At 50.3% G+C, this 23,227-nt stretch overlaps 1 protein-coding gene across 1 annotated transcript in view; it reads right to left on the bottom strand.

The window, feature by feature from the left end:
• Positions 1-3,344: 3,344 nt before the first annotated feature.
• Positions 3,345-23,227, bottom strand: part of SUPT6H (SPT6 homolog, histone chaperone and transcription elongation factor) — a 23,504-nt gene continuing 3,621 nt past the window's right edge. Inside the window, exons 7-36 of the mRNA XM_035900636.1 lie at positions 21,951-22,052; positions 21,343-21,459; positions 20,736-20,825; positions 20,125-20,267; positions 19,727-19,878; positions 19,123-19,221; positions 18,842-18,971; positions 18,585-18,735; positions 18,009-18,163; positions 17,249-17,444; positions 16,762-16,901; positions 16,563-16,680; positions 15,850-15,926; positions 15,539-15,674; positions 14,983-15,120; positions 14,490-14,657; positions 13,832-13,959; positions 12,574-12,781; positions 11,970-12,117; positions 11,572-11,714; positions 10,663-10,803; positions 9,375-9,570; positions 9,002-9,240; positions 8,606-8,719; positions 8,002-8,126; positions 7,399-7,511; positions 6,922-6,999; positions 6,667-6,833; positions 5,179-5,366; positions 3,345-4,999 (exon numbers count right to left, since the gene is read on the bottom strand). Of these exons, the coding sequence (XP_035756529.1) occupies positions 4,813-4,999; positions 5,179-5,366; positions 6,667-6,833; positions 6,922-6,999; positions 7,399-7,511; positions 8,002-8,126; positions 8,606-8,719; positions 9,002-9,240; positions 9,375-9,570; positions 10,663-10,803; positions 11,572-11,714; positions 11,970-12,117; positions 12,574-12,781; positions 13,832-13,959; positions 14,490-14,657; positions 14,983-15,120; positions 15,539-15,674; positions 15,850-15,926; positions 16,563-16,680; positions 16,762-16,901; positions 17,249-17,444; positions 18,009-18,163; positions 18,585-18,735; positions 18,842-18,971; positions 19,123-19,221; positions 19,727-19,878; positions 20,125-20,267; positions 20,736-20,825; positions 21,343-21,459; positions 21,951-22,052 (4,287 nt within the window). The 3' untranslated portion in view covers positions 3,345-4,812. The remainder of the gene's footprint in view (positions 5,000-5,178; positions 5,367-6,666; positions 6,834-6,921; positions 7,000-7,398; positions 7,512-8,001; positions 8,127-8,605; positions 8,720-9,001; positions 9,241-9,374; positions 9,571-10,662; positions 10,804-11,571; positions 11,715-11,969; positions 12,118-12,573; positions 12,782-13,831; positions 13,960-14,489; positions 14,658-14,982; positions 15,121-15,538; positions 15,675-15,849; positions 15,927-16,562; positions 16,681-16,761; positions 16,902-17,248; positions 17,445-18,008; positions 18,164-18,584; positions 18,736-18,841; positions 18,972-19,122; positions 19,222-19,726; positions 19,879-20,124; positions 20,268-20,735; positions 20,826-21,342; positions 21,460-21,950; positions 22,053-23,227) is intronic.

The following is a 23,227-nucleotide window of genomic DNA, read 5'->3' as shown; positions in this document are numbered from 1 at the left end:
CCAGGCGCTCCCCCACCCCAGCCCAGTCCCCTCCCATCCCATCCCATCCCATCCCATCCCATCCCCAGCCAGGTGCTGCTCCACCCCAGCCCAGTCCCATCCTATCCCATCCTATCCCATCCCATCCCATCCCATCCCATCCCATCCCATCCCATCCCATCCCCAGCCAGGTGCTGCTCCACCCCAGCCCAGTCCCATCCCACTGCTGGGTCAAACCCCATCAATCCTAGCCCAGTCTCATCGCAGTGCCGGTCCACTCCAGTCCCCCCACCCCAGTGCCAGTCCAATCCCTGTCTGTCCCAGTTCAGTCCCCACCCCAGTGCCAGTCCACGCCCAGTTCACCTCTGCTTAGTCCCCATCCTGGTGCTGGTCTAGTCCTGATCCTCCCTCTGTCCCAGCCTGATCCCTGGTCCACCCTGGTCCTGTGCTGGTCCCCATCCCAGTGCTGTTCCATCCTGGTCCAGTCCCAGTCCCCATCCTGATCCCAGCCTAGTCCCTCTCTTGGTCCTGGTCCAGTCCTGGTCCCTATCTTGATCCCAGCCTAATCCCAGTCTCATCTCCACTGTGGTGCTGGTGCAGCCCCAGTCTGCATCCCAGTGCCAGCCTTGTCCCCATCCAAGTACCAGTTCAGTCCCAGCACCTACTCATCCCAGTATGATTCCAGTTCTGTCTCAGTCCAATCTAATTCTGATCCCAATCCTTGCCCAGTCCAGCCCTGATCCCAGTCCCATCTGGCCCCAGCCCATGTGTGTGGGGCCCCCCAGCCCTGTCTGCAGCCCTGCCTGAACCCCATGCCTTCCCTGCAGGGGAGCACCGGGACACGGACCGGTGCTGCCGGGACCATGACCACTGCCAGCACGTCATCCACCCCTTCACCGCCCGCTATGGGTACCGTAACCTGCGCTGGCACACCATCAGCCACTGCGACTGCGACCGCAGGTGAGCAGCCCCACACCCGGCTGTGCCCCGCAGCATCCCTCCACCCTGGGGGGTCCCAGGCTCTGCAGCAGCCCCCCCCTCACCCCGGCTCTGCCCCGCGGCAGGTTGAAGGAGTGCCTGCGGCAGGTCAACGACACGGCCTCGCGGGTGGTGGGCCAGGCCTTCTTCAACGTCATTCAGGTGCCCTGCTTCGAGTTCGCCTACAAGGAGGAGTGCGTGGAGCCCTACCTCTACATCTGGTGAGTGCCCCCCACTGTGGGGACCATCCCCCCACCCGGCCATGCCGGGGCTTGCCTCACCCCACGCCTTTGTACTCTCTGCAGGTGCAAGGCGTACAACACAGTGGCCATCGCAGTGCCCAGGGAGCCGGTGCTGTACGAGTTCGGTGGGGAACTCATCGACCGGGCAGCGAGGCCTGAGGGGGACCCTCTGAGCCCCCCGTGGAGCAGCACAGGCAGAGGAGCCATCCCAGTGGAACATCACGTGCTTGCTCGCCCACTGTCCCCACCCAGGGCAGCCAAGAAAGAGAGGAAGGGGAAGAAGAAAGACAAGAAAAAGAAGGGGAAAGGTCTGAAAAAGAAAGGCCCTTCTGAAAATCGGGAGCCGAGCCATCCCACAGCTGCTGCCCCCACTGGGCAGGACCCTCGGGCCCTGCTGCCAGACTCCGGGGAAGTAGCCAACGCCATCCTGAATGATGCCCCAGCGTGGGAGGGCTTGGGCAGGGAGCTGTCCGCGGCCCCCCCATCCCAGGTCCCCACTGCCAGCGGGAAGAGGAGGAGGAAGGAGAGAAACAGAAAGAAGAGGCTGAAAAGCAAAGCTGAGGCAGCGCCTGCACGAGAGCCACAGCCCTGAATCCCCCCTCGCTGCGTGCGGTTCTTGGCTGTGTAATAAAGTTGGTCACTCGAGCAGATGGTGCAGCCTCGGCCCCATCTCCATGGGGAGAAAGGATCATCCCAGGGGCAGCATCCAGGGGAAATTCCAGGGCTGATCCCGCTTGTGGGGTTGCGGGAGGGGAAGCGCCTGGGGATGGGTGGGTATCGAGTGGGTTTGAGCTGTTCCTTACCACTCCCACCGGCTCACATCACCTTCCTGGGCCATGGGGATGGCGAGTTCCTTGCTCTGGCTGAGGATGCAGCTCCCATCCCCACACCAGCACAGGGCACAGCCCTGATTTCAGCTCCCTGGCCACAGAGGGTTGAGCTCCAGCTCCTCAGGGGTGTTCTATCACTATCCCAGCTCCGCTCACTGCTTAACCTGCTGCCTTTCCCCAGCCTGGGAGAAGCAGTGCTCCCACACCAGCACTGACCCCTTCTCCAGCCCCCAGCAATGGCAGGGAGCAGCGGGGGCAGGGAGCAGCGAGGGCCCTGTCCCTCCCCAGAGGCTCCTCAAACACCGTACAAGAGTTCTTTGGCATGGGACAATAGAAGCTTTTCCAGCCCTGGGACAAAGGGAGCCTGCCTGCATCCCTGCCTGGCCGATGGTGATCGCAGCCCAACTTGTTCCCCTCGCTGGTAACTGGGCTCCTGTGGTGAAGAGGGCAGCACCCAGAGGCAGGGCATTGCCACCAACTCCTGCAAAGTGCTTCTGAGTGAGGAGTGCAGCTCAGCTCAGTGTCCCCTCTCCTACTCAGTGAGAGCACTATAGTCTTCCCCCACAAGCACCAAATTCCAGAATCAGAAAAAGCTGGAGCACCAGGAGCTGAGCGCTGTCTCCTGTTTTGCCACGACACAGCCTTGGGAGATCAGGCAGCACCGAGGCCAGGAGAGCGGAGCTGCTCCATGCAAACCCCACTATTCCCAAAGCAGCATGCGGTGCAATCCCAAATCCCCAAAACAAGTGGACCACAAGAGCCCTGGGGGGAAATACCAAGGTTGTAGCAAGGCATCGCACCCACTCGAGCACTGCTAATGGGTGCAAAGTCCTTGTGGCAAGCACAGCATCACCGCAGAAAGCACAGACGTGTGGCACGCGGGCAGCTTCCCAAAAGTAGAATTTTTATTGATGGCAAGGGAAAACTAAAACCAAAGACAGCCAAAAAGGAGCCGACAACGCACAACTAGCCCCTCCTTGTATGGGTCCGACACATCCCTGGTAAGGAGCTGCTCCCAGTCCAATTCCCCTCATACAATTTCATAAAATAAAAAAATAGCGTAAAGTTAGTACACCTGCAACCTACGGCAGCTGCAGACCCGGGGGCACCATCCTCCGTCCTGGCCTGCGGGGTTGCAGGGGAGGAACACGACTGTGTCAGCCCCCCAGTACTGCCAAGGAGTAGGATTATGTGTGATAATCAGATATATAATGTTTGGATTTGTACATGTTACTGTGAGAGAACACAAAAATTGGAGAAACAGCATACTTGAATGGGGGAAGGAAAAAAAAAAAAAAAAAAAAAAAAAAGACCTTTGTTTCTTAAGATCTGCTGTTCTTGCTCACTTCCTAGCAAGAAGAGGCTAACCAGGAGCACTTGGAAGGAACAAAGACTCTGCTTCCATGGAAAATCCCCTACTAACAAAGCAGGAGAGAGGAAAGTGTGTGCAGCGGGAACTTTCCAGTTCAGAAATGGCTCTCAGCGCTGGCCGTCGCTCTGCAATACCGCAGCAGGCTGTTTCTGACATGACCGAAGTTACCTGTGTGCTCTGCCCCCCTGCCAGGCACCCCAGCACCTCTCCCAGCCCGAGGGACTGCGCCTTCAGGAGGTGTCCTGGATGTCGGGTGTGATGTCTCTATACGACGCACTCAAACCAAAACATTATTCTTTATTGGCTCAACAGAAATCAGCTTCTCTGTGAAAGTTCCAGTGCACAGAGGGCAACTCCAAGCAACAAAGGAAGAAGGAGCACCGACTTTCACCACTGAACTCTGCTTCTAAGCAAATCCATTGCTAAGAGGAGAGGGCAGGCGGGCAGCACAGGGCGCAGGCAGAAAACTTCTCAACTAGCGTCCAGTAGAAACACTATTTATTCACCCCTCTTGGTTACAACTGGGCAGGGTTGAACAGATATGGAGAAGGATGTCATGCACTCCCGGCTGCTTTGCGTTCTCCACCACAGGAGCAGCTGCTCTCACAGCATTTTAGCCCATGTGTCTGTCCCACGCTCGGGAAAGCTGCCGTTGGTTGGCGTTTTGCTTTGCAGTCTGATTTAAAAAAAAAAAAAAAAAAAAAAAAAAAAAAATCAAGACTAAATAAATATTGTTCCAAAAGAAGCCAGAGGAGAGAGCGCAAGCCTTTGGTATGACAGCTGCATTTCTCTCTGGCAAGACCCCGAGCCCTAGAGCTGCTGTGCAAGACCCCTAGGAACACAGCTGGGGGTTGGCACAGACTCCGCAGAGCCCGTTACACAGGAAAACATGGAGCAAGCAACAGAAACTTTTTGAGAACTCTGGTTTGCTTGCCACAACCCCCGTGACTTTGCTTTGTGCTCTCAGGACGAGGAGAGGTGACAGTCAGGGTTTGGGAGAATCCAAATAAAACAGGCTGACTCCAGGCCGATGGTCTGCACTTTCAGCTACGTTTGCTTCCTAGTCTTTGTGGTGAAAGCAGGCTGCTGTGCACATACAAGGACAGACTTGTTTGACCTCATAATTACTTTGCTGAACTTCCAAAGTGGTGAACCAGGGCCTGGAACGCAGAGGCCGCTGCAGCGTCCCTTCCTATGATATATTTTTATATATAGTATATGTATTTAGACCCGCCCTGCCAAGTCGATTCATTTGCTCAGGTGCACGTCACCAAGAGTCATTTCCCACCATCTCGCGACGTATAAAACAGGAGTTATGTGGCTAAGGGAAGGGAAGTTGTTTTCAACTGTTCACTCTCCCTTCCCCTTCCTAGAGAAGAGAGCGGAGGTTATGGGTCAGGTCCAGCACAGCCTATCGATCCATCTCATCCAGGAGTGGCGTGGCATCCCCGGCGATGGACATGGGTGTGCTCTCAATCATGGGGCTGGGAGATGGGCGAGGAGTCAGCCTCTGCTTCTGTTTCCTCCGTTCAGCCTCCTTCTCCTGGAGCCACTGCTCGGCCATCTTCCCCCAGTCGATTGCAGCGTGACTGTTGGTCCTGCAACGACACAGCAGAAGGTGAGACACGCTAGTGGAGAGCTTCCCTGCCCTTCCACCCCAAGGGTCCCATGCAGGAAGGCGCAAGGGAAACCCACCACGCTGGTTCCACAAAAATCAACAAAAGCAATCAAGATGGGACACAGACAGATACATGCACCCGGCGCTGGAGGCACTCACTTTGGCTGCTGCCTCTGCCTGGAGCTGGACGATGGCTGTGACTGTGTCTGGGACTGGGTCGACTGGGGCGTGGTGTTGGCCTGGAGCTGGTACTGGGGCGTTGTAATCGGCTGGCTGGGGGTAGTGTAGGAGTAACTGGGGGTCATCAGAGGGGTGGCCACCGGTTGCTGTGCTGGAGTCGTGAAGACCTGCAGAGAGCAGATACTGTTAGGGGACAAACCCTGCGAGGCTGCGGGCAGAGGCTGGTGCACGCCCTGGCTGCACACTCCCCACCCCAGGTTTGTGGTGACCGTTGCCCAGGGAACAGGGGCCTGCAGGGCAGAAGGAGCAACACCCTGCTGAGCACAGGACATTTATTCCCCTGACAGCCCCTGATCCACCCAGCCTGGGCCACTGCAGCCTGCCTGCCCTGTTCATCCCACACAGGGTACAAGGGGAGATGCTTAAGCCAAGCAAAGGTAAAGGCCGCAAGAGATGGGCACAGAACACACTCAGGGCGAGCTAGGAGAAATTACATCCTGCAGTGAACACGAAGAACAGATGAATTCTTCCCCTGTGGGCTGCAGAGAAGGTGCAGCAGCTCCCGAGATGGCTCCCTCCCACATCCCAAGCTGGCTGGCTCATCGTCCAATGGAGCGCTTAGTCTCTTTGCCTCCCGGTGTTCCCCTCCCTTTTCCTTCAGATTGTCTTGATGATTAATACATTGGGTTATCCACAGTCCCCGCCTATCCCCAGTTCAGCGTTTACTGTGCCAAAGTCTGTGAAAGCCTCCCAAGGTGGTCTAAAAGAGGATCACTCCTCTCTGCAAGCCTTGTCTTGCAGCACCTCTTCGTTAGATCTAATGGCTGGGTGCATTTTTTGTACCCAGGCACCTCAGTCCTTCTGCAGCTGGATTTAGCCTTGGGGTCAGCTGGCGAGCTGGCAGCATGGGCTGGGAGGAGGTAGGCACCAGCTCGCACGAGAAAAGGCTTCAGCGTGAGCCGAAACTGTCCAATTCCATCTTATTCCCTGCAAAGCCTCTGGGCATTTGGTCAGGCTGAGGTGTTCGCCTGCCGGTGCAGCTCAGAGATTAACACGCTGAGCTGAAAAGCCCTGCAAACTCAGCGCATAGTTTCACAGCTAATCTCTTCCACTGGCAGCTCACGTTGCCAATTCAGGGGCACAATCAGAAGGTTGTGCGCCCTCACTGCTGGATCCTGCTTCTCCACCCTGCCACATTCCTTGGGGGCCAGACCAATTTGCTACTCACTTCAACTCTCCCCAGAGCGGGGCTGTATTACATGCCTCGTTTCCTCAGCCACAGGAGGCAAGAAGAAACCCAGTCCAAGAATCTGGCCAGGCTCCCCTGTGCAACACCACAGGTACACAGCTAGGACTGGATGATCCCAGGCAACAAGTAACCCCTTACACTCCCAGTGGAGCCCCCGTGGGATGGTTTCTAGCAGCGAGGAGAAGCCAACTCCTCTCAGAAACTTAAGTGACACCTACGTGGTATGCGCTGCTGCCGCCTCCACTGCCTCCATAGCCGTACTGACTGGATGCCCACTGTGCAGGGGTGGCATTTGGGTTCTGTCCCTGGCCTGTCACGGCAGCAATGGCACTGAACATCTGGGAGGTCATGTTCTGTGGTAGAGCGTTTACTGCACGGGTCAGGTCTGCAAGAAAGACCCATCACATTAGACAAAGTGGAGCTTGGAAAAGGAGCTCGCATCTCAAACCCAACCAGGGAAGGCCTGCACTGACCTGCCAGGTTAATGTTAGCTGGAGTAGCATTAATGGAGGCTGGAGTCCTGGTCCGACTGCTACTGCTGGGGGTAATACCTGTAGAAAATATAAACCAAGAGAGATAGATTAGTTCTCACAGAAGAGCTACTATTGGCCTGAAGCTCAAGATTTGAAAAAAATGCAGGCAATGCTTGTACTGGTAAGATGCTATTTTACCAGGGAACGGTGTATGAGGGTTGTATGGTGGGGAAGGCTAAGGGCAAGGGACAAGCCCAGCTTTTGCTGCATGGCCCACTTGGCCGAGATTAGCTCTCAGGAGGGCTCTCAATGGGTCCATGGAAGCCAAACTCTTAAATATTACTCTGAAACTTCCCACATACAGAAAGTCCTGGGACACATTTCAGGGACAAAGAACATGAAATTATCCTTTACTAACTGTCCCTACTGTGTGTCACTCAGGAAACAGCTGAGGCACTCAGGTTTTGGGATGCTCACCTGGAACAGGGTCCTGATAATGATCCTTAAACCATCGAAAGAGCCCATTCACAGTAGAGAAGACCTGGCCCCTGTAGCGGAATCCTTCTGGTGTCACTGTCACGTACTCTATCCTGTGAGGAGCAGTGAATGCAGGAGAGCACAAGAGATGACAGGCTGCTTCAGAGCCATACCTGCCACTGAACAGCACCCTCACACTAAGAGGTCACAGTCAGAACAGGCAAGGCCTACAAACTCAGGCGACGGCCATACTGATAATGAACAGACAGATGTACCCAAGACACTTTCATTTTCTTTTCAAACAATTGCTCCAAAATACCACGCCTTTCCATGCAAAAATCTATCAGTCACTGCCTATACCCCAGTGACACCCCCTGCACAGGGCAGTACTGCTGTGGCAGCCATCTGGTTAGAAACACAGGGGTCTCCTGGGTGAGATTTACTGCTAGACATGGGTCCTCTACTGTCAGGAGGCCAAACTCTGGGTAAGGGGAATTCTGACTTATGGGGATACCGACAGAGCTGGAAGAGAGACTGGCAGCAGTAAGCTGAGGTGTCGTGCTGAGTACTCAGCTACAGCTGCTGGGCATGCCTCTCACTTACCTTGGTTTGCCTCGAGGCTGATAACCCAAGAGGAATTTGCCAGGTAGATCTTTACAGGCACTGATAAAGTAGGGAATAAATGTTGGCTTCTCTTTCTTGGTCTTTATCAGCAGCTCTTCCAGCTTCTAATTAGAGAGACAGAGAGGAAGAGAAATGCTCAAAGAGAGCCTACATTTTTAGCAACACACAGAGCCTACGGATTTCTCCCTCTATGCTGTGGTCAGCCCTTTTTCCCCTCAGCCCTGATGCTAGCAATCCAACAAGGACCAACAACTGCAGCGTTTCTGTGCAGGCTGGTGCACAAACATCACCAGGTCACAGATCTCCCCTTCAGTGACATTCGCTGAATCCTTTGCTGCTCTGGCACACCGCTGTAGCACACCATGCTCCCATTGCTGTCCTAACGCCACTGCTCCCAGACAGAATTCCCCTGATACCTACAGCTGGAAAGTGAATGCCAAGCCCTAAGCAACAAGATGAGAGCTGACTCCAGCAGCAGCTCATGCCAGACACAAAGATTTTAAAGACCTGTCCTGAGACAAAGACATTTATATAATGCTCCTGTATCTCCTACAGGAGCCACCACATCCCACAACAGGCTTACCTTCTTGTCTCCACCATTGCAGTCCTGATAGTATTTGTGATTCAACAGGTCTCTGGCAAAAGAAGCCATTGGCTGGACATAGCGAGCAACAATTTCATCCAGGTCTTCAAACTCCTTTGAACAAACACATTTAAAGAGGTATTTAGGGTGCAGGATGAGGAACTCTTATTCTAGTATAGAGCTCTCAGTCATACACTCTGCACAGCAAGACTGGATGCTTTGAGGAAAAAAGAGCTGAGTATTGTCTAAGAATCTGGAAAACTGCAACAGAAGTTACTCTCCGACAGTCTGAAAGCAGCTGCAGAGACAGAAAGGCTATGTCAACCTGTCCCTGCCAAATAGGCACTTCTCCTTCCCCACCAACTTCTTCCCAGGCATGCTCTGCAGGGCTCTTACCTCTGTGTTAATCCAAAGCATGGAGCCCAGGCTGAAGGCATTCTCCTTGCCCTCTTCTCGGACATCCACATGCTGGTAAATCCCATCATTCACCTTCCAGGTAACAGTGAGGTGGTTCTCCCCTTTGCTACTTGGCCGAATAATCACATCCCCTTGGTCCATGGTCTCCATCATCTTCTCAGCTTGCTTGAAGCTAATGTTGTGGAATGATGGGTGAGCAATCACTCTCTTGATGTACGCTAGGGGACAAAGTGGAGTGTTTAGGCTTCCGAGAGGAACTGCTTTATTGCAACTGTATGTTTAATTGTGCTGCTTCTCCTGAAGCACCCTGGGAAGGCTGGCATTACGGGGAAGAGAAAAATCAGAGACTCACTTGTCCGCTGCTGCTTTCTTTTCAGGTCTTCTTCTTGTTTGTGATCTGCTGCCTCAGAGTCAAAGTCGTAGTAAGTGTCTTTAGGCAGTTTCCACTCGTTGTTCTTATCCATCAGGTCTGAGGTCCTGCAGGTCAGGTCTGCACTGAACTTCTCAATGTCGATCTTCATAATCCTGCAGTGAACGGTCATTCCCACCTACAGGTGAGGGGCAGGCAAAGCTGATCAGCAGGTTTGGCTGACAGGCCAGCCTCCCTGTGCTACAGAGCAATCAGTGTGGGGTCACACTGCCAATGAGGTACAAATTACCTCACATACTCCAGACAGATACAACCGTTAAAAGTGATCCTTCCATAAGAACTGAAAATCAACTGATCCCCAAGATGACTAGAATCAAGTGATTAAAGGAAAAGTGGGCGGTTCTCCAGCATGTCTGCTACCTGTGCTCCATACCACACAGCAAACTGCACGTCTGGAGACTGAGGCCAATTATGGTTGCTATTTTATGTATCTTGAAGTCCAGTTTTGCTGCTCCCACTGTTAAAGATGTGCAAGAAAGCAGTTAAGTCTGTTCAGAAACAGAGTGGAAGACACCCAAAGGACTGTTCTAATAAAGTGGGAAACAGAAAATAACCACCACAAAACCTGCAATGTCTTAATCCAGTTAACCATGCTGAAGTTAATGACTCTTTAAAGAAATGCTAAGAAACCTCTGAGCTTACAGGATTATCCATCTCTTGCATGGGCTGTCAGAGGGACCCCAAAAGACAGCAAAGATGTTAAGCCTCTATTTTATCGTGTGATAAAATTATGTGATTCTGCTTCTTTCAGAACCACAATCCCTGTCCTGAGCAAGACCAGTAACTCTTGATGACCTCCACAAATGAATTGAGACAGAAGAAAAAGCTATGAGAGAGGGAAAGTGACCCTTGCATATCTAACAGCAATTCTGCAAACTCTTTAGAAAGGCAGAAACAAAGGGCAGCTCTGCATTAGAATGCCTTCTGGTCTCCTAAACCCAGACTTTAGCCAGACTGTAATAAATCCTCCCGCAGCGCAATATGTTAACTGATTAACATGGTTCCCACCAGCTGCCAAAAGAGATTTGCACTGTGGAAGAAGGACACTAACCAGAACCTGAACTTGCTACTGATTTAAAGTCCTTGAACAAAAATAAGGTTTGAAAAGTCATTTAGGGAACAGTGTTCTTAACTAAACTCTGAATCTTTGGTATTGGTTCCAGGCTCTTCCAGCTCTTGCTGGATATGTGAAAATCCACTGCTTTCATACCTTCACCCTTTCTTCTGGCCGCTTCACCACCTTGTCACTAAGAAATTTTGTTGGAATGAAGCCAGCGACACCATTATCCAGACGTGTCTTCACTCCAATGGCCTGACCTGGGCAGGAACCGCTGTCAAAGTGGTTCCAAACCTTGAGCAAGACAAAATTAAAAGTCATTCAGCATGGAAACAAAATAGCCCCGGCAGCTCACACACAAACAAGTCTAAAAGCTGTGTCAGCAAACTGGCGCAGCCAGCAGAGATGCGTGGAAGGGCAGGGGACGGAGGACTTCAATGAATGCTACCCAGTAATGCAATCTTCCTACTTCAGTTCCACTCAGCTTATGGGGCTTTGCAACCTTCCGGTCAGAACATTTTTGGACCCTGAACACAAGCCTGCAGCTAGGGCTGGTTTCTAATGAATGCTATAGGGTTTTAAAGTCACGGATTACCAAGGCTGGAATTCAGCAGTGTTTAGAAGAGACCTAAAGTACAGCTGCATTAAGCAGCAGGGAGTCCAGATAAGTTCTTAAAATTGAGAAGGTGGCAGAACAACCTTCTGTTCTCCGTGTCATGGGCAGTTTTTCTGCATAAAACACAATCCTAGACCACAAACTAGCCCACAATGTATTTGCAAAGAACTGGTCAGCTCAGCCCCAGGTCCATTTCACTCCTAGCCTAGTTCACTAAAATCCAGAATGTAGCCATAAAGGACCTGTCAAATCTATACTAAAGCAATTAGTCAAAAGCGGAACAGATTATATTTGCAGCCAAAGGCCACATTCAGGTTGGGATCCTGGGGCACTGCAGACACAGTCTTGGCTCTGATACCTTGTGGCCCAAGAACCCTACAAAGCGCTCAAGCCTGCCGACAGCAGACTCCTGACAAAGGCAGGCCCATTAGGAGAAGCAGCCCCACCTCGCTGAGCTCTGGAAAGTTATCCTGCTGACAGAAAGGACACTGCCAAAGGCCAGTTTCATCGTTCCGTATTGCCTGGTCGTAGCTTTCACCTTGCGGCCGCCTGTGGGCTATCCCAGTCACATTGCAGATGATCATTTTCCCTGCAGTGTGATGGGAGAGGAGAAGGAAAGAATGAAAAACTGAAAGCCAACTGCAGGGCTGGGCAGTTTCCTCTATCTAAGATAGTTGTGCACGAAGGTGTTAGGAGACTACCCAGGTACTCGAAAAGCTGCTTCACATACATGCAACCATAGCACTGTCCCAACATCACCCTCACCAAGATCCCTCTGCCCCACCTTTACACATCTTAAGACAACTTAGGATGACAGAAACCAGGGACGTAAACAGGGATGTACCTATATAAAAAGTCTCTGGAGTTTCTTTGGTCAGCATATTGAAGACCTCTTCTGTGTTTGGAGAACGGTACGGGGTTCTCAGGTCCTTGTACCTGCAGCTTAGTTCAGCTCGAATGTCATATAAAGTGATATGCTTGTCACCGTAGCCCTGTGTGGTATTCAAAGATTATAAAGTCATGAACAGCAGGACGGAGTTGAGTAGGGAATCCAGTGTAAGTTATGAGAGAACTCAAGGAACTTATCAAACACCAAATTTGAAAAAGAGGAATGCACAGGGTACCATCAAACTGTGGAACTCAGTCACAGGATGTTGAGGAGGTCAAAAGTACCAACACATTCAGAAAAAAAAGTAATTTCAGGTAGATCAGCTTAAGTGGTCTAATTACTGTCTCCTGCCTCCTTCTTCCCTCTGCCCCAAGTGTACTGCCTGTAAGCATTCCGTATGTGCCATTGTCAGACCCTGAATATTCGTCATGGCTGTTTACACATTTTACAATGGCAACATCTAAATGCTCGGCTCCTAAAAAGGATAAGGGTCACCAGCTACAAAATGTAGGGAACTGAGCTGGGCAGCAAATCTCAGCACCAGGAACCCCCAGCGCACCTGTCTTTCCAGTTCTTCAGCAAAGGCATCCAGATCCAGGTCTTTCAGACGCTCGGGGTTTTCTAAGATCTCCTCTAGAGCTCCTGCGGGATTAGCATCCTCTGCCGACTCATCGTATTCTAAGGCATCCACTGCCATTTTTCTTGCCCATTCGTAAGTTTCAGGATGGACCCTAGACCCATCTAGGACTTCAATGTAGGAATCAGTACTGAAATAAAACCAAAGCAATGTTCAGATAAGGACTCCGCAGGGTTCCAGAGTTACCTCCTTCAGCTCAATAATAAATCACGCTGTTGAACACCACTGCTGCCCTCAGTGGAACAAGCTACTCTAAAAACGACACGATTAATTCTTCATTGCTAAATCCGCAGGAGCCGAGGCAAGACATGACAAATTCCAGTTTGCAGCTCCTGCACAGCAAAGATACAGTCAGGCATTTTGGATGCTATCTAGATTTGATCACTCTGTGTGCTATAGCTGCTCTATGAGCACACAGCTCTTTACAGTTTCCCTCATACAAATTAAGCATTGCCAACTGGCAGTGCAGCCATCCGCATCCTGCTGTTTGGAGGAATCCACACTTTGGCCCCTGCATGTCTGGGATTTGTATCCTGCAAGAACCAGCCACCTAGTGGGGCCAGATCACTCAGCGTAAGGATTCAGCCAGGTGTCCTTTCTCAGAGTGCTTTTCAAAGGCAAGAAGGATACTGTGCCAGCCCTGGAGAAAGCACGTTTCCAACAAGTGACCCTTCTGTGCAAAGCAGTCAGCTAGAGATTTAGAAACTAGGTTACCACTGTCCTCCAAACACACATCTCTTGCTTAGCTATCAGTAACCTAATGCTCTACAAATTTCCCAGTATTGCTGCTACTCTAAGAGGAAGCTAAATTGCCAAGTTATGCCTCAAGTTCAAAACTCCAGAAGAAAGAAATACTAATGGTAGGACTAGGCAGAAACTAAGCAAAAGTGCACACAGGTTACTGGTGGACACTATGTTAGGGAAACAACTAGTTGACCACAAAGGGTCTTTCAAACCATATCAAGCTATATAATTAATGTTCTGCAGCTCACATTGCTGTGCGAGTTTAGCTGCCCTTAAGAATCAGATTAATAACCAACAATATCTGAACTTGGCCAGTGATCAGAGTGGCCACACAGAAACTCCTGGGAACATGGACTCCACAGAATAAGATCGCTTCAGCCTGTCACTCATGCTAACTCCATACTCTGTATGACATTGAATGCAACCCAATACCCACCTATCGCCCAGCGATGCTGTGTCAATTTTGATGAAGCCAGCACAGTTGATAAACACCTTGGGTCCCATGTGACACATCGTAACGAGCTGGGTCCTGTTCTCCAGACGCGTGTTGTTTTGTTTTAAGATCTGGAGAAAGAGGTAACAGTATAAACCCTGTTATTCCAATACAAGGGTTCCCCAGGAAAAGCAGAGGACTCATGCCGGACACTGCAGTGTTCAGAGCATCGGACATAATCAAGCCCATCAGAACTCATAAATTGTTGGCCCCTGTCTGTGTCTCAACATTGTATGAAAGGAGATGACTCCACATGGAACAGCTCCAACTCTCAGGAAAAGCATTGGCTTTTTGCCTTGTGTTTTTTACAGTATGGGGGCGTCTTGGTACTATAACAGTGCATCTGTTCCTGTGGGTTCAGGAGCTAGCTAGGATTGACAGATCTGCTGAGTTGCTTGGGTCCATCAAGGACATAAATCTGTGCACAGCTTTGGGGTTAGGCGCAGTGAGATAACGCATACTAAAACACACATCAACAGAGCCGTCAGCTGCATCTGGCACACGGGACCCTGACTCAGCTTGTAACAGCACTGCCACCAGGCCAACTCACACATTATTGGTGATGCATTGTTTTTGTAGGCAGGGACAGAAGCCTCCTTACCTTTAGCAGATGAGTGCCTTTGCGTGGTCCCAGGCCACACACATACTGCAGCAAAGCCTGGCTGTGAGGGTGAGCAATCGCCCGATTGACATCCACTCCCACCTCGTTCACACGGTTTATGAATTCGCAGTAGAGGGCATTCAGCAGTTCCTCCTTCACCACGTGGTCCTGACAGAAAGGAGAGGTGTTAGCCTCACAAGGAGATGAGTGCAACACTTTGCCATAAGCAAGATGAGCCAAACACAACAGACTGGCTCTCAGGAGCTGTACTGCACCTCAGAGTTACCCCTGAGAACAACCTAAAGGCAGGAGGCAGAAGAGCTAAAGAAAGCAAAAAAAAAAAAGAAAAAAGGCGCTGTGTAGCCTGAATATGGTATAGAACAGGCAGAACTTGCACCAGTTCAACTTGGAATACTTTTCTTTGATAACAAACTGTCCCAGGCCTCCCAGGTCACTCTCTCTTGCAGAGAAGGATCCCACAAGGCAAAGTTACCTGCAGAGGGTGGAGTTTTAGGCAGAGAATATCCTCATCCGAGCTGCAGACCTGGGCAAACTCTATGAGGGGGTCCTGAATGCGGCGAGCAAGGGATACGGCTTGACGCAGCAGAGGTGGGTAATCCCGGAATTCATTCTGCAAGAGGCCAGAGAATCAGGGAAAACCCTGACAATGTTTTCACACTTTGTAGCACAAGCAGCAAAGACACATCAGACAGGGATCGGAACAAGGGAAGCATTTGGTGCTCAGAGCAGAGTGCTGAGGTCAAAGGCTCCCAGGAACTCTGCTGCAGCTAGGAATGAAACAACCACTCAGCTGAGCAAGATTCGTTTCAGACTACATCAGTATCTACTTTGTACATCTGCTGGTGGTGGATCTCTTCAGGGGAGCCTAAATAAGACGTCTTGCCTTGACCGAAAGATCAGTACATCACTATCTAGATGGATACATGAGGTACTGGATGACAGAAGGCAGGACCAGCACAACAAATGGAGGATGAGACAGCACAAATGTGCGACAGACTAAGGGATAGCTGGAATAACAGAAGGTTCACCTCGGACTTTTTGCTGTTCATGTAAAGGATGGCCAGTTCGTTGTCCACCAGCTCCACTCCGATGGACGACAGCTGCTGCCCTTGATCCAGCTCATGAACAATTCTCTTTACATCCTCCATCAGCATCTGAGCATCCCTAGGGAGAGATGGCCAAGGGGATTGAGGGGAGAGTGTAAATCGGATCCTGGAATCACTTAGGGAGATAACCCCAATGGGTTACCTCACACCACGGGCAGAAACAGGGAAACGTGGACAGGCATGAAGAAAGGACTGCAAAGAGATTGGGAAGTGGAAGGAACACAAAGACCGACCTGTTCTCGCCTGCAATTGTGACCACATGAGGCTTCTTGTTCAGGAGGAATTTTTTCAAGGTTTCAATATCCTGGGCCTGGAAGGGGAAGTGAGACAGGTCAGAGTAGAAAAGCCAGAGGATTTCTGTACTGAGCTAGCTACCAGTCCTGGGTTCCTCTTTCATAGGGCACATCTTCCCCCACTGCCACCCTGATCTGCCACCATGACATGAATGTGGCTAAATGCCTTCTCCACAGGCCTTGCAGCTCCCAACTACTGTAAGGACAAACAGGAAGGCTCTGCAGGGGGAAGACTGATGGTCTGGTGTTACAGGAAATCAGTGCAAGTAAGGAATGGAAGTCAACAGCCTGCCCCAAGCTCCAGGAGGTCCTGCAGCCTCTTGCTATCATAATGTAATCGGGGAAAGGGGAGAAAGTTTCTGTAGCTGGGACCACAGAAGCTCACAAAACCCCAACACCAACAGAACTGAAGAATGGCAAGGGTCTGCCACTCCCTCTAAGAGGAGCAGAAGAGATGAATTGAAATCTTACTGGAAGCAACTGTTCTGCCAGAATAATTACAGGGTGGGAAAAATGCAGTATTTTTGCATGCATAAGTGACAACGCCTGAGCTGTCTTCAGACTGACTATTCCTCTCCAGCCTACAGTGGATCACACAGTACCAAAAGCAATGTGCAGACATTCATCTCAACAACAGCTGCACCAAAGCTCACCTTCTTTTCCCTCTCTTCCTCACGCCAGGCATTCCTTCTCTTTGTGAAATGCGGCAATCGGAGGAAGTCTGTAACCTCACCCTCTCCGTTAACAAGGGCGCAAAACACGGGGTGATCCCTGCAAAACAGAGATCACTCAGACGTGGAGGACTGCTAAAGCTGAACATGATGGATCCAGAGACAACTGCTTTCCTCCTACCTGGCCGAGGAAAATGCAATGCCTAGCACCCGAATCCCCTTCCCTTGGTTTTCATCCATGAAATCATCATCTTCCTCCACTTGCTGATCAGGACGGTATGAAGCTACTTTTAGCCAGTTGTACAGCTTCCGGCTGCAAGCCTGGTAGAACACAGAACACAAGAGAAGAAGTGAGAAAATTCACTGCAGGTGCTTTGGCATAGCCCTTCTCTGGAGGGAAGGTTGTGGATGGTTCAAGGCAGCAAGACAGTATATTCTGCCAGGATTGGGACCAGCTTTCCAGAACCATGGAGCCCATCTTCCCTCCCACCACAATATCTGCTCTTCTCTCCATCCTTGGGAAAGAACCAGACTCAGCCCCCTGCCTGCCCCTTCCTCCTTCCCAAATGCCTGTGTATGGCCTGTCAGTACCTCTCCCCAGCATGCTGCAGGACTGTTAACATTTGTAACCCCAGCTCTGAGTCAAACCCACCTGTCCCCCATCTCACCTTGAGGACATACTCCTTGGCCTCCACCAACAGCTTGTTCTTCAACTCTTTAGCCATCTGCACGTAGAGGAACTGGTTGAGGGACCGCTCGATGGCCATCGTACGCTGCCGATTCCACTCCTGCACCTGGTGGCTGAACTCATCCCGATAATAGAACTGTTTGATTTCCTCAAAGTACGTCTGGTCACTACCGTAACTGCAAGAAATGAGAGAGGAAGATAGAGAAGGGCTCCAAACACCTGCACAGGCACCACAGCTGGCAGATTCCTGCACAGGGATGCGATAGCAGCACCTCAGATTCAGGGAGCTGCGTGAAAAATTAGAGAAGAGCCAACCCTCCCATCAAACACCCCTTTAGCTGCCAAAGCTATGCTGCTAGACAGATCGTTGCTGAACGCCATGCTGACAGCACAGACCAGCGCAATGTGGGGCAGCCCACGGCCATATTGCACAGTGTGACTACTCAGATGTGCAGGGAAGGAAGCAAAGAGCCACACAGTGAAGGTGGCTGGGAAAGAAGCACCATCTTTCACAAAAACCCTAAAGGCTTCAGAGCTTGCCTTCAAATGAGTAAGCCAGATGTCTGCTAAGGTGAAGAAAAAAGCAAGACCCCGAGAGGCTGCTTGGCTTTAAGGTGCAGGAAATGACCAGGCCATGGCTTCCAGGAGCAGTGTGGATTACAGAGGAGCTCTAACAACATGGCAGCACTGGATGAATGAGCTCTGCCCATGCATGGACAGCACAGCCAGTGAGGACTCACCCCTCCACTCCTTTCATGTCAATGCTGATATCTATAGTCAGCAGTGCCTCCTCCTCTGCCAGGCTCATTTTCAGGAACTGGTCATCTCGCAGCTCCTTCACAGGCTTGTTCTTCAAGTATTTAAAGGAATAGGCGTAGTGGGCTTCATCAATATCCTGGCAGAGGAGAGACAGTCAGCATGCATGCAGCGCATTCACAAAGAAAGACCCTTCTGTATACTGTAGCAGACAATGGTTTTTATTCAATACCCCCTCACCCCTATATGCCTGCCAGTCTGCATTTCCTTCCCCAGCAGGACACAGTGGAATTCGTTCCCAGTCCCAGAGAAACAGAGACTGTTCCAACAATTGAAGGCAACATCTCAACAGCAAGAATCACGTCTGATGAAATGCTGAGACTAAAAATGCAGCATGCTGCTGAGCTGGCCTCTGTACCAGCCCAGCTCACAGGCTGCTCTAAGATTTATTCAGAGTTACCACTAACGTGGGAGAGGTTTTCAGATGCAAAAATGAGCATTTGTATGTTACTTAGATCCTTCCCTGAATTGACCCACAGAGTCAGAGCTCCCTTCCTTACCTTCTTCCCCTTTTTGGTGGGCGAAATGTTTATTTTAGCTCTTTCTTGGAAAGTCTGTCTCAGGACCTGTCTGACCAAAGGCTCCCTGGCTATCTGCAAAGCCACCATGTACCGCGCTCCTTCCAGCACTGCTTCAGGGCTTGGGAATTGACTAAAAGCAAAAAGGCAACATGAAAGCTTAGGACTTGAGAATGCCCCCAGATCCCTTCCCCTGTGTCATATCTGCAGAACCTCAGCAAAGATCCCCTCACACTGACCTACACACATAATCCTTGGCCAGCTCCAGGGGCTCTGCAGGGAACTGCTCTGTCTCGTGACGCTGGTAACTGTCTCGGAGATTCTCTCCAAACTGCTCAGGTGTCAGACCAAACTTCTTAGCCAGGCCATCTGGAAATAAACCCACAAAAACAATGAAAAGGGTACTGTAGCTTATATTGAGCAAAACTACTAGTCCTCCTTCTACAGGTAAGCCACACCACGCAGAAGAGCACGTGGGCTAGGCCACTGCAAGCTCAGCATGACAGAGCACAGCCCTTACCCAGCCCAGCTGTTTGACAGATGGTGTACATATCCCGACGGGAAGCCTGCTTCAGCTCAGGCCCTTTCTGCTCATCGTCTTCTGCATCCTCTCCTTCACCTATGGGAAGGATATGTTTAGCAAGGCCTCTTTACAGAGGCATCCAGGAAGCTGCGGGGTGTCAGAAGCGCAGCGAAGGGATCAAACACAACCTACACTGTGCAACAGAGTCCCTGAATTCCACAGACACATCTCAAAGGTCACAGTAGCCTTAAAATTATTCAGGGTTAGAAGAACACCCTGAAAATGTTATCTTCAGTTTTACTCTTTTGCGGGTTTAATAGCAGTATCTCTGGATTGCACATTAAAACACACATCAAGGTGGCTGATTCTTGCTTTGGACCCTGCTGTGAGGGGTGGTATTCAGAAATGCAGTACCTTGTGTGGCAAACTTTAAGCATTTTCAGAGATGCCTGGAAGAACTGGGACTAACTTGAGAAAGAAGCAAAGAGCAGAGATGCTCTGTGCAAACAAATGGGCTTTTCAACAAACTTCCTCACTGCTCTTTTGAACCAGGACTTTCAAACAGCCCGCAATTAGGAGACTATCAAGCTTGGGGACAAACCTTCCTCCTCTTCACCATCCTCTCGGATACGCTTTTGCTTCTTTCGAGCAGCCTTGGCAGCATTCTGCATCTTGGGGATGTCTCGCCCATAGTACAGCAGGAAGTGATTATACACGTCCTTCAGCTCGTCCATGGACTGCACGTCCTTCAGCCTACGGCATGCAAAGCCAGCATGTTACACCCTGCTTGCAGCTGAGCCGTGGTTAGAGCACTCAGGGAACCTGCTCTGGTACAGGTCAGGCAGATGGAGTGCTTGGGCTCATCCTCCAAAACAGTTTTAAGTATTTTTTGTTACTGTCTTTGCGGGGAGGCTAAAGTCAATGCGCTGCAGTGGCCAGAGGGCCTGTGCTGTTTGGGCAAGTTAACGTATAATATATAAGAAAGTCATGGCACCACACCTCTCCATGTCAGTAGTATCCAGGGCCCTTATTCCATCAGCCAAGGGCTTGTCTGGGTCAGCAGATATTTGTTCGTACTGGTAGGCCTGCATCTTCTCAAACAAACGTGTCAGATTCTGCTTGCGGATCTTCAGCTGGGTCCACTAAATATGAGAACACAGACTTCCATTGAAATGCACCGTAGTGGTGTATCACATCTGTCTCCTCCTTTCCCAAAAACAGGCTCCCAGCATCTTGGGATACTTGTCACATAAAAATAATCATAAAAATCTTCATCCACAGCCAAGCCCAGATGTGACACACATGGTAGGCCTCATCTCAGAGATGGATTGTGTTAACAGAAACAAACAAAAAAATCAAGGTTTGCATCTACCTGGTAGTAGAGAAAGAACCTGCACACTCCTTGCAGGAAAGGTCACTACACAAAAGGAACTCAGTGAAGCGTAAGGACTGTTTGGCTTTACCACCACATGATAGCCAACATGCAAAAAAACATGAGTAAAAAAAGCGCAAGAGGTCTCCACAGCCAAAACAAAATCTGCTGAAAGTATCAGGCTAGGTGGGAAGACATTAAATGCTGAAGGATAACAAGCAGTGAAAACACTCCTCACCTTCTCATCCCACTGCCAGACCCTCCACAGGTCGTTGATGTGCAGCTCTGGCTCCACATACTCCTTTCTGTAGAAGGCGATGAATGGGACCTGGGTCAGAAATGAGACTCATCACCACCATGCAGGTGACTGGGCTGTTCCTGGCAGCCAGGAGTCCAGAGAATGCTCCTGTTCCATGCGGGAGAACAAGCTAACAGGGCAGCTGTGTGGGAGATGTACCGTTCCACCAAAGAATATACCACATATACCAAAAAGCTTCTGCAACATCAGGCAACACCTCAGAGAACAGGCTGAACAGACCAAGCAAGGCTCAAGAGACTCTGAAATTCCTCCACCTCCTTTAGCATCAATTTGTCCATGATCAGGGAAATACGACGACAGCAGCCCCATCTAACAGGCCTTAAGAACCTGCGCTGCAGCAGCTCACATAAGATGAGCTGCACCTTCCCATGAAGCCCTATTTTGTCACAGGAGAGGCAACCAGGCAGCTCAGCCCCTTCTAGTTTGCTGCCCTAAATGCTTCCAGCAGCCCATCTGCTAATCCTGTCAGGATAGGGAGACTGCAACTCAGACCTTATCTTGGCAACGAAGCTGAGTTGCAAATTACCTCAAAATGTTGATTTCTCATGAAATTCAGGGCTTCTTTAATCTTCTGGATGGTGCTGGGTCCCTTGCGGCTGAAGCTGCTGCTTGCTTGTCCACGGTCGAGGTAGTCAGAACTCTCCTAAAAGAAGAAACACATTGTGTTGATCGTATTCCTCAGCTGACCTCCAAAAGACCAACTCAGGCTAAGGCTGGAAAACAGTGGCCCTTTCGTTAGCTGGGAATGCAGGCTTAGGTACATGCTCCAATTTCAGACCACAGAAAAGCATCCTAGCCTTGATTGGCTTAAAGGAAAATGGAGAAGCAGCATCTGGCCAAGCTAACTGATGGTTAAAAGCAGATCATGGCTAATACCAGTTTAGCCCTAAGAGCATGCTCAGAGATCTTTCAATCATTCCTGACAACTGTTCTTGCAACTTATCTATGTTCCTTTTTGTCCTGTTTTATGGATGTGAAAATGAAGACATGTGCATGTTAAATGACCTGCCTAAAACCAGAAAATCAGAAAGCTAGGTATATTGGGCACCGCGTTCCTCTGAGCAGACTCCAGGCTGGAAATCTGCAGCACCTTCAAGTCCTCTTAGCACAGAAGTACCAGGCACGGCCCTTTACCTGCAAGGAGATGGTGGGTGTCGCAAATGCATTTCTGTATATCCAGTCAGCTTCTTCCTCCAGCTCATCATCTTCAGCACTCTTCACCGGTATGGATCGCAACTGTGAAAAGACAACAGGATGAGCAGAGGCATGTGCAACACCAGGGCTTGTGCTACCACATCTTCAAGAAGCCTGGAAATTATTGGTTTTTGCTGCAGGTTGCTTATGGGGTCTCAGTACCTCCCACACCCACAGGGCTTTGCTGAGGATAGCACTGCAGTGTCTGCATCTTCTGAGCATGCAGGAAACCTGCGCCAGCTTTACACCAGGTAAAGGCAGCTAACAATTCTGTCACAGGCTTGTGGAAAGGCCTGCAATGGTGTGAAATCTTCTGCGATGATCAAAATCAGGGTACCCCTACTTCCTACCTGACTCCCAAACCCTCTGCAGCTACATCCTCCGTTCCAATCTATCTGTGCCTGTTCTAGCCTTGTTATCGCTTTTCTTGCTGCAGCCATAGAATAACAGAACATCAAGCAGCTCCAAACCCTCTCTGGGCATTTAGTCCCAGCCAATTCTCTTTCAGGAGGCCTGCTCTAATCATCACTGACATCCGTGAAGACAACAAAATGCCTAAACAGGCCACATATGGCCAGAAGACATTACACACAGCGTTCCCTTGTGCTGTGCACACTGGCATGGGAAAAAAGGTCCTTCTGAAAAGCTGGCAGCTTCAGACGGCCCAATTTACAAAGGAGAGTAACAAGCCTCTGCACAGAATTACATTAACATACACTAAAGGGAGATGGACTGTTCAGTGAAAATCTGAATACAAGGTACAATTAAGACAAAAATACGAGATACCAGAATGATTCCTAGCAGCACAAACAGGACTCCATATCGAGAACAGCGTTAAGTCCCAGTCACTTGGATTAAGGCGGGTTACAGAAACACCTTGTACGTAACAGTTACATGTTGGCTGGCGTACCAGTAGGCTAGAAACCCTAGCAAACCTTCTCTGGCACTGCAGCAAATCTTCTCTGGCACTGTATCTCTTGCTGTCCAGAGGTACAACTCATGTGATTACTAACAGTATCCAGCATAAAGGATGTCTCAGCAGAGCACAAGCCCTGCATCACTCCCAGGAGAGCAATACTGGCACCCAGTGGCCAAAGAGAAACTCTGATCAGTGCTAAAACCGGCCTTACACTGCTAGAACAGTTCACAGCATTACTGTTACGTTTGCATGCAGAGTTTCAGTCTATACATTTGAGAGGTGGGATCTTCAAAGGGGG

The sequence above is a fragment of the Egretta garzetta genome, unplaced genomic scaffold, assembly GCF_000687185.1.
Source record: "Egretta garzetta isolate BGI_Z169 unplaced genomic scaffold, ASM68718v1 scaffold108, whole genome shotgun sequence".
Taxonomy (NCBI): domain Eukaryota; kingdom Metazoa; phylum Chordata; class Aves; order Pelecaniformes; family Ardeidae; genus Egretta; species Egretta garzetta.
Note: the sequence above shows the minus strand (reverse complement) of the source record. Positions and strands in the feature narration are given on the sequence as shown.